General features: G+C 39.9%; 1 protein-coding gene across 2 annotated transcripts in view; it reads right to left on the reverse strand.

Annotated features, from left to right (window-relative positions):
* HNRNPR (heterogeneous nuclear ribonucleoprotein R) overlaps nt 1-7,772 on the reverse strand; it is a 34,694-nt gene extending 26,922 nt beyond the window's left edge. Inside the window, exons 1-4 of one of the 2 annotated variants that reach the window (XM_060089134.1) lie at nt 7,618-7,772; nt 4,242-4,410; nt 1,872-1,990; nt 1,212-1,319 (exon numbers count right to left, since the gene is read on the reverse strand). In XM_060089134.1, coding sequence (XP_059945117.1) covers nt 1,212-1,319; nt 1,872-1,990; nt 4,242-4,398 — 384 coding nt within the window. In that variant the 5' untranslated portion in view covers nt 4,399-4,410; nt 7,618-7,772. The remainder of the gene's footprint in view (nt 1-1,211; nt 1,320-1,871; nt 1,991-4,241; nt 4,411-7,617) is intronic. The other variant, XM_060089133.1, reaches the window with a different exon arrangement.
* Between the last annotated feature and the right edge of the window lie 2,000 nt (nt 7,773-9,772).

Genomic DNA, 9,772 nt, shown 5'->3' on the forward strand with positions numbered 1-9,772 from the left:
CAAAACATATTACATATTATACATTACTTGTATAATATGTAATATACACATATTACATATATAGTATGCACCTTCTCAAGAGCAAATAGCCAGCTTTAGGGAAATAATACAGATCTATCCAATGAACAGCAATAAGTTTTAAAAAAAAAAACCATTACAGCAGCATATAGAGTTTTCATCTATTAGTTAAAAGATATAAGAATGGGATTACGCCATTTTACAGATGAGGGAAAAAGGTACAAAGGAGCTTTATATATGCTAGTTACATGATAAAAACTATGTTATATTTCTTGTCTAAAATATTTCTTGTACAGACTTCAATGTTAAATAAATTAACTATTTCAAACTCAAAAGTCTACACTGCAGCAAAACATCAATACCTATTTAATTCTTTTACTAAAAGCCCTATATTCACCTTTCAGTTTATCTAAATAATAATAGTAATAATAATAATGGCTCATAGTTATACTGTTCTCGCTATATTCCAGGCATTACTCTAAGCACTTTACGTATCTTAATTCCTTTAACCTTCACACTTCATGAGGTAGGTACTATTACTGTTCCCAGTTTACAAACAAAGAAACTGAAGTAAATAAAAACTGAGGAGGAGGAAAGCAGTTATTAAAACACCTCTTCAGCAAGAGAAAAGACACAAAATACTTGAAAAGAAACTGAAAAGACATGATTGAATCAATCTAAAAAACTATTATTGGAAGTAGCAATAAATATGTCATTCATAGCCAAAATAACAAGGAATAAGGGAGAGTATGTTTAGGAATTTTCACCAAACATACAATTAAATGTCTGCCCCCAAAATTCTTCTTACGTAATTTCCCCTAAATTATCTCATTTCCAAACACTAGTTTTTCTTTTTCTTTTTTTTTTACGTGCAATAAAAACTGTTTCCAGAGCTTCCCTGGTGGGGCAATGGTTGAGAGTCCGCCTGCTGATGCAGGGGACACGGGTTCGTGCCCCGGTCCGGGAAGATCCCACATGCCGCAGAGCAGCTAGGCCCATGAGCCATGGCCGCTGAGCCTGCGCGTCCAGAGCTTGCGCTCCGCAACAGGAGAGGCCAGAACAGTGAGAGGCCCGCGTATCGCAAAAAAAAAAAAAACAAACAAACAAAAAACTGTTTCTAGGAAACATGAAAAGAAGCATTTGATCTCATAATTAAATTTAATTTCATTACAACTATCCAAGTCAAGTTTTACCTTGATCTTTGCTTCATCGGGTCCCTTTGTAGACTCTTGCACCTTGCTCCCCTGTTTCTCCCTTTGCCTGTAGGTCTTCATAACTCCACATAAAAATGCACTTTTGTTCTAGAACAGCCAAGTAATTCAATGAAAAAGAACCACCATGAATTGATGAAGCGTCAAATACATAATTAAATTTAAATTTCAGAAGACCAGAATTTTAACAAAATATTTACTCATTTATTCACTCAACAAATATTTGCAGAGTGGTTGTTACATGCCAGACTGGAACAGACAGGAGTTAAGACACACAAGACCTCCGGGGAGCTTACCTGCTACACTGGCAAAACAGTCTTCCATTGGTAGATATTTAAATGTATCTGGGCTATTTTGCCAGGTGTCCTGAATCTATTCCTCCCACCAACATTATTTCCCTCCAAGATAATAAAACAGGATCACATAATCCAAAAATATTACAAAGGAGTGAGAGACTTTTCCTTTATGCTTGTGTTTCTGAAAACTCTCTGCCATGTAGATCTTTTTTTCTTTAAGCTAATTTTTTAAAAGAAGCAGAGGTAGTCAGAAACAAAAATACCACTCCTCCACAGGAAAAAAAGTAAAAGTAAAATAATCTCAGATCATTAGTTGTTCAAAGACATTTCTGAATAATGACCTTACCTGAACATGTGATAAGTCACTTTCCTTGAACTGCTGTAGTACAGATAGAGCTCCTTCTTCATTAAATTCCCTGAGAGCATCAATGGCTCTTTCATCAAGATCGACATAAGCTACCAATCCTAAAAATTAAATTGAAAAGGGGTAACATTATTGCAACAAAGGGGATAATCTAAACTGTGCTATCAGTGTTTAATCAAGAATTGTTATATTCAATACTATCACTAACTACATTTTCATTTAACTATATGTATATAGGCAGCTATACAAATACTATACAGAAAGGTCAAGAGTACAAATATGAAAACAAAAGATAAAATGTCAACACCTATAAACATAAATTTCAATCCCCATATCCCCCCCAAAACCAAAAAAATCCTAACCCCATTTCCCACTCCCCAAAATTGGTTTAAATTCCGGAAGTTAAATCTGATGTACACACTGTACTACAGATTAAGCATTAATGTAACAAGTTATGTTAGGGTGACAAGAACACACTGTATTTCCCAAGGAGCAACCTTCAAATTACATGCACTGTTGGAGTTACTGCTAACCACACAAGAAGTGGGGAAAAAAATAAGAGAGAACCTCTTTTACTAAATAATTCTTTCCACTCTCCAAAAAGTGTCACAGGCTTTCCCTCCTTAGCGCCTAAGATAAAATGAAATTCATCTGAACATCTACTTTGCTGCAGTCAGAATGTGGAAAGGCATAATTTTAAACTTTTCTATAAATGCCAGTGCAGCTTGATTAATCAATTCTGAAAGTCATATTTTAAGGCATTTTTTTGCTCTTCAGAAGTGTCACAATGAGATTTTAAAAGATGCTGTGGCATTCACAACACTGTCAACAATGACAATTTTTGCAAATGGCATTAAAAGGACTTTACTGTGGACTTAACAAGCAAACTATACAGAAAATATATGCACTGCATTCTCTCTATATATATATACAGTATATTTAACTGCACACAGAACATTTACTAAGTTTAAATATAATTTCTTAAGTCTGTTAAATTTTATATTTCTCAATATTTCAGAATTGATCCAAAGTAAAATGGAAATATTTGGCAGATTAAAACCCCCAAATCCATATGAACTAACATCAAAAGTGACTCCATTTTGGTAAAGCCAAAAAGAACTTTACTCCATAATAAATACTATCACTTGCGAAGTTACTTTTAAAAAAAATGTTGCCATGATTTGCTTTAAGAGCTCAAAATGAGCATGCCTAAATAATTGGAGTTTCCTTACTTGAATATTCCATATCACCACCCAAAGCCACAACTCAGGATAGCCATCAGTCCATTCTGTCAATCCAACCCTACACCCAAACCATCAGCCTCTTATCAGTAACAGAACACTCTACAAGAGAGTATCTCAAAGCAGATCACTGCCAATTCTCTATGGCAGAATGTCACAGAAAGTTCCTGAGGACTGATTTTCAAATGGGACCATCACTCAGGAGTCATTTTGAGAAGTCATTTTAATGTCTAAAATTATCTTGAGCTTCTCAGATTAAAAATAAAATATGTTTTAAGGACAAAAAACCCCCAGATATTTGTTACTACGGTACTTAAGACACGTTTGTGAGACAGTTCAATTCTCTCTCCCAGAATCTGGATAGGCACACAAAACACAGAGGAAGAAAGTTTCCATCTATGGCCCCAAAGGGGAAGGACACATTTATTTATGAACAACACTTCCTAAGGGGATATATTTCTCTCCCTCTTTAGAACTTCAAACCACTTACAACCACTATATTAAAATGTTCAAATTTCCTTAAGCACTTAACCATGGGACTCCTAGATTTAAAAAAAAAAAAGAAAGAAAGAAAAAAAAAGGCAGCTGTTACAAACCAAACACTTCCAAATTACTGAGAGTTGTGGATGTCTGTCTGTTAGAAACTAGACAGGCCACAAACTCTCAACGAGTCTGACATTTATTATCATTTCAGACAATACAGTCTAACTAGTCCTCTTATTATGCCACCTAATCAGACCTAAGCTGTTTTAACAATCACTTTAAGAAGCTAAAGTAGAAAAGTAAAAGCAAAATGATGACTGATTTAGATTAAGAAAAAATGTAAAATTTGATATGCTGAAACATATATATTAATTGATGGTAAATCTAAGACAAATTGATGTACTGTTCTGAAACAACTAAGACTGCATATTCAACACTAAGAAGGCTTTGAAATAATGAAATAAGAATATCAAAGTCAAACCCAATATGCCCTCAATGAAGGGAAAGTAACATTCAGCTCTATATAGATCAGAAACAATAATATTTAACCTTAAAAAAAGTCTATAAAATTCAAAGTGGTTTGCCCTCACTTTCATAACCAGTCAGAAACAAGAAATGTATATTATACCTGTCTGAAATATTTCATCAAGTCTTTCTGCCACCTTCTGTGGGAGGCCTGCCTCTATCAGTGTCTTGTAGTGTTCTGTGTGAGTTACACTGGAAGTATCCATTGGTTCTTCCTCTTCTTTTAACTGTACCGCATTACCATTCACCTGATTAGCCATTTTATTATGCTGCTGGAAAAAATTCAGGAGCTATATTACATTAAGCCAGAAATAACTAGTTTGTAGGACAATGCATGATTTATCTAAACTAATTTGTATACATGCTGCTAATAACTTCTATCAAAATATTATTTTATGATGTCTTTTCTGATGTATCTGACCTAAATTTGCATAATAATTCTGTAAAACCATGGAAAATGTACATGGAAGTGTTATTTAAGGAACTTCATGTACACTAGGTTAAATAAAGGCTTGAATTTACTTAAGGTAGAATCACTGATTAACAAAAGCAGCTGTTGTGTCCTGATGAGCTTATCAACAAATCACCACAAAATCCTAAAAAGCCCCTCAAGCTCTCAATTCTTACACAGTTTTAAAAAGTTTGGTTTAAAAACAGAATGAACACCCACAGACAACTTAAGGTTCAAGGACTTTCAAATTTCCTAGCTCTGCTTCAAATCCAAGATAGGTGTGAAATAAATGCCCTATTGTCTCTAGTTCAACATTCTGGTGATTTGGGCTTTCTCCGCCTCACTTAAAACAAAACAAAAAACACAACTTGACATTAATTTTTGTTCTAAAATTAATTTGCTATTCCCATTCACAGATTTAAAAGAAAAAATGACCAGGTTTAAAAGCTAAATGATTGTTTTAAGTCCACATAAAATAAAAAGTGAGCTATAGTTAAGGTTGCTTCTTAAAAAAAAAAAATCATGAGTGTATACTGAATTTTTCGTATCAGTAAAATAAACCTAAAAAACATATTTTAGAACGGATAACTAATTTCTTCCAAATAGTTTCAACAAACATTACCTAATTAGGATAAACTTAGGTCAGACGTCTCAGATTAACCTACCCAAATCATTTTGGGTGTTCAACCTGTACGTAATGCTGAAATGGATCAACTCCCTGAAGAGAGAGATTAAATAATAAAACCATACAAGGCCAGTCTCTATACTACCTCCTCAAAAGATGGAATTAAAGTTAAAGTGCATTTGTCTGTGGTGAAATTATAATGTGATGAAGGTAATAAGCACCAGAATAAAGACACTGCAACGAATACTGAAATAAAGGACATGAAGGTGGATTTCAAGGAAAAGCCTACTTTTCTTGATGAAACTCAAGATACCTAGTCCGCTATAAAGAAAATACAAGTTTCCTAAAAAGCACTAAAACCCATACGTAAGATAACCACACCTCCAGACTGCTTATCAAAACACTGTGCAAATGCACCAGGTGCAGTTTTCCGACTTAAAACAACTTCATTTCAAAGTCCACCGATATTTAGTTGAAGTTAATGAAAAAGGGAGGAAGACTAAGAAGGAGGTAATACGGGGTAGAGAGGAAAATGCAGAAAGGGTTACTTTGAAAATGGGATAAACAATATCATGACTTCTTACGATTACAAAACATTATTAAGACTTAGTAGCCCTCTAATGTCTATACAGACGCAGACTCCGTGGTTAATCGCTGGATGGATAAATGTTTCTCAAGGCAAGCCTCAAATTCTGATGAACTGGCAAAAACAAAACCATTCAAAACTGGCACTTCTGATCAAGAAACTACTTACAGTTTAAGATGAACAGTTTACTGATTAATACAACCTACTTCTATAAAGATGCATCCTAAAGTCCAAAACACCTTTGTGAACATAGTTTTCCATGCTCCCCCACCCCCAAATACGACCATAAGATCATCAGAACTCAGAAGTTCTCCGTATCACAAGACCCTTGCAGTATTGCACCTTGGAATACTATTAGTCACGGAAAGAAAGCAAATTTTTAACAGAAAAGTTCAACGAACATCTGTTAAGGTGGTATTTTTTTAAGTATGTGTAAAGCAAAAAGACAAGTTGCATATTAAGCACAAGACAGAAATATTTATGACTACCATTCACTGCAAAGGCTCTCTACAAGTTGATTCTGAAATTGTTTGAAATTTACAAAAAAAGTCTGTAAACTTTAACAACAACAAAAACGTACAACTATTAGAGTCCAGAAAATAAAACCTTTCGGATCAAGGAAAAAGCTCTCTTCAAGCCAAATACAATGTGCTCATTTAAAAAAAGACTTTCATGTCATATGAGACCATTTAAAACTCTTGTGTGTATTCAATACGATGCCACACAGCCAAACCATATTTCTGGATGCAGCAAATACACTAATGTGACTTAAGTCATTTGATCTAAACTTTTTTGCGAAAAGTAGAAATTTAAATAAGGGCTGCTGGGAGATTTGGGAAGTCTGGCACTAGCCCCTCCCTGATTTTTTCTGAACATCTCGTGAAAATTCTTCACATTTAAGAGACCGGCTTTAGAAGAACCAACGAAATGAAGACTAACGGTTATCTCATGGCTTAGGAGTGTCAAGCCCTTAACCTACGACTGACTCATGAGACATAAATTCAGCCTCCGGAGGACAGCAAAAATCTGAAACAGGTAGTGTGAAAGGACTGAACCCTTCAAGAGCCCCGTGGCTTCAAGTTTTAAATTTTGGCAATTACGGTTTCTACCGCAGAAGAAAAAGAATCGCCTTTCCAATTTAGCGCGCCTATGACAGTGTTAGAATTAGGTATCTCAGGCGCCGCTCCAAGGCTAAGTTTCATGGCCTCTAGTAGTCATTTTTTCCTTCAAATCTCGACTCGCAGCATGCAGAATGGGGGAGGGGAGGGAGGCTTCCTACACAAACCAGCCTTTTGGCCTCTGCTTCACACAAAAGTTTTCTCCCGGCTCAGGTCACCCGGGGTTTGTATCCCGCCCTCTGCCCACCCCCTCCCCATGCCGGTCCGGATCAGCAACACATCCCACTCGTGGCTAGGCCGGAAGAGACGGGAGCGAGACGGCTCCGGCGGGGAGAGGCAATGGGGCCGCGGGCGTCCCAGGCCGCCGGGCCGGCCCGGCCGCGTGGAGCAGCGGGTGGAGGCGGGAAAAGCGCGCCCGGCCCGGCAGCCTGCGCGGAGGGCGCCGGGCCGGCCGGACCGTGGGCCGGGGGTTGGAGGGGCGGGGGGAGGATGAGCGAGGGCGAGGAGGCGCCTCGGCTGGGCCAGGCCCTCAACTGAGCGGCCGGACAAGGCTGAAACCGCCACCAGCCCATCCCCACCCCCACCCCGGGGCCTCGGAGCGAAAACGAAACTGGGGACAAGGCGCAGTGCCACGGCCGGGCCCAGTAGGTCGGATCGGGGCTCCCGGCCCCTCCCCCCGCGGGCCGGCGCGAAACTCACCAGGGCAGAGCTGGGGCCGACGGCCGGGCCCGTGAGAATCAGCGCGAGGCGCTTTGAAAACGACTAGAAATGGCGCGCGCGCCACCCCCTCCCCCCCTCATGGACAGAGACGCGATCCCGGCAGCACGCGGGGTTTCCCGGAACTGCTTCCAGGGACTCCGAGCGGCCGGGCAATCACCGCGCGCGGCGGCCTGAGGAACAGCTCAGAAGACCAATAGTAGCGAGAAGAGGCGCACCACGCCGGACGACTTGGGAGCCAATCGATGAAGCCGTCGGCTGAGCCAATGAGGGAACTCAGCGCCGCCGGCTGGGGAGCCTCCGGGGCGGGGGAAGGAACACAAAGGGGTCTGTGGCGAAGCCCCGGGTGGAGGCGAAACTGCGGTGCTCCAAGCCCAGGGTGCCGAGGCTCCTCCCTCTTCGTCTGCAGCCGGCGCGAGGCCGAAAAAGTAGGCCGCCTCCGGAGCCCCCCCCGTACCGTCCGCACCGGGTTGTTCGGCCGCGGCCCTCCCGCTCCTTGGCTGGCGCCACAGCGCCGGTAATCCCGCCGGGAGCCGCCGCCGCCGGTGTTCGCCCCAGACACGCCCACCGCCACGCGGTCCGGCCTCCCTCTAGGTCGTCTTTTGGGCTCTAGTTAGAACACGGTTTAAGGATTTGGCTCGTCTGTTTTGTTGGAGAATTTCTTCGTGTAGAAAATCATCCCTTGGAACGCTCGGAAAGCTGACTCCCGGGCTCCCTTCCACACATCGTTGGGAGCAGCTCAGAATGTGAGGGAAATCGCTGAAGTGGGCGTTTCTCAAGAGCAATGTTACCTACAAATGACAGAGCAGAGACCTTTCTTCACGGGGTTTGGAGCTAATGAATATTCACAAGGTAGATAGGTCAGATACATACAACTACGAAACCAAAGGAGCCGTGCAAGGAAAAGGGCTCATTCCCAAGGGAGACTAATTCCCGTTATTCCTAAACATTTCTCACCTTCCACCCCCTACTGGTTTGTTCCCTGTCTTGCCTTAGTCCAAACCTATCTCATCCCACGGCCCTTCCTTTCCGACCCCATCTCCACTGCCCCATCCCTCTCGGGAAGTGGAGGAAGGCAAGCGGTGGTCTGCAAGATTTCCAGATAACTTCGAGGATCGTTTAAATTTCCCAGAAGCTATCAACCAAAAATTAATTATGGAAAACCTATGTGCCCGGTACTGGGCTAAACGTCACGGTGAATCCAACTTTTGTATTATGGGGTGTGAAACTTATACAAATGCTGGGATCCTTTAGAAAAATAATATAAAATGATGAATACAGATTTAGGAACAGAGTCTTGGAAGGGCATGGTAAAGGGACTTTGAAGCTTAACCTTTATTAGCTTCACATAAATCTGCTTCTAGCTCGAGGGTTCTTAACCTATTTTGTGCCATTCGACAGTCTGGTGAAAGCTATGGATCTTTTAGGTTTTTAAATGCATAAAATAAAGTAAAATACATAGCATTACAAATGTTGAAATACAATCAGGAAATACATTTTTTAAACTCTTGTGACATAGTAATCTTCTTCTTTAAGTATTAAATATCAAGATCGTGAAGCAGGTCAAACAACTACTGAAATGTAAGCAATGAGGAGATATTTCATGAAATCCCACAACTATAATGTGTATGAAAATATCTGTGATTCCTATTGGTGACAGAGTGAAAAGTACTGCTAATTCTCTGGTTTGTTGCCTACATTAACAATGGGGAAAAATGCTTAATTTTGGCAGTATATTAGTGAAAATAAAGTTGTTATTTCTTTCCCTTCCAAGTTGAAGGGCCAGTGAATTCCATTCAGAGATTCTTTTAAGTCCATTTAACACAGGATAAGAACCCCTGGACTGGATACTGTAATTAAAGTGGTTCTATCAGCCAATATTTTCTGAGATAATATTTCAAATATTCACCCATATGGTCCTCCTAAGTATACTCCACCTTTCCAGACCATATATCTTGATTTTTTTGATTTGGAAAATATGGTGATCTGAGCTTTGCATTTCAAAAACAACTGTGTGTGTGTGTGTGTGCATTCGTGAATGCAGTATTATACAGATATTTGTTGTACGCCGTCTACATATAAATCACTGTGTTGAAAGTAGGAAATATAAAATGAATAAAACAATCTCTGTCCTCTG

The sequence above is a fragment of the Mesoplodon densirostris genome, chromosome 2 (genome assembly GCF_025265405.1).
Source record: "Mesoplodon densirostris isolate mMesDen1 chromosome 2, mMesDen1 primary haplotype, whole genome shotgun sequence".
In the NCBI taxonomy this organism is placed as follows: Eukaryota; Metazoa; Chordata; class Mammalia; order Artiodactyla; family Ziphiidae; genus Mesoplodon; species Mesoplodon densirostris.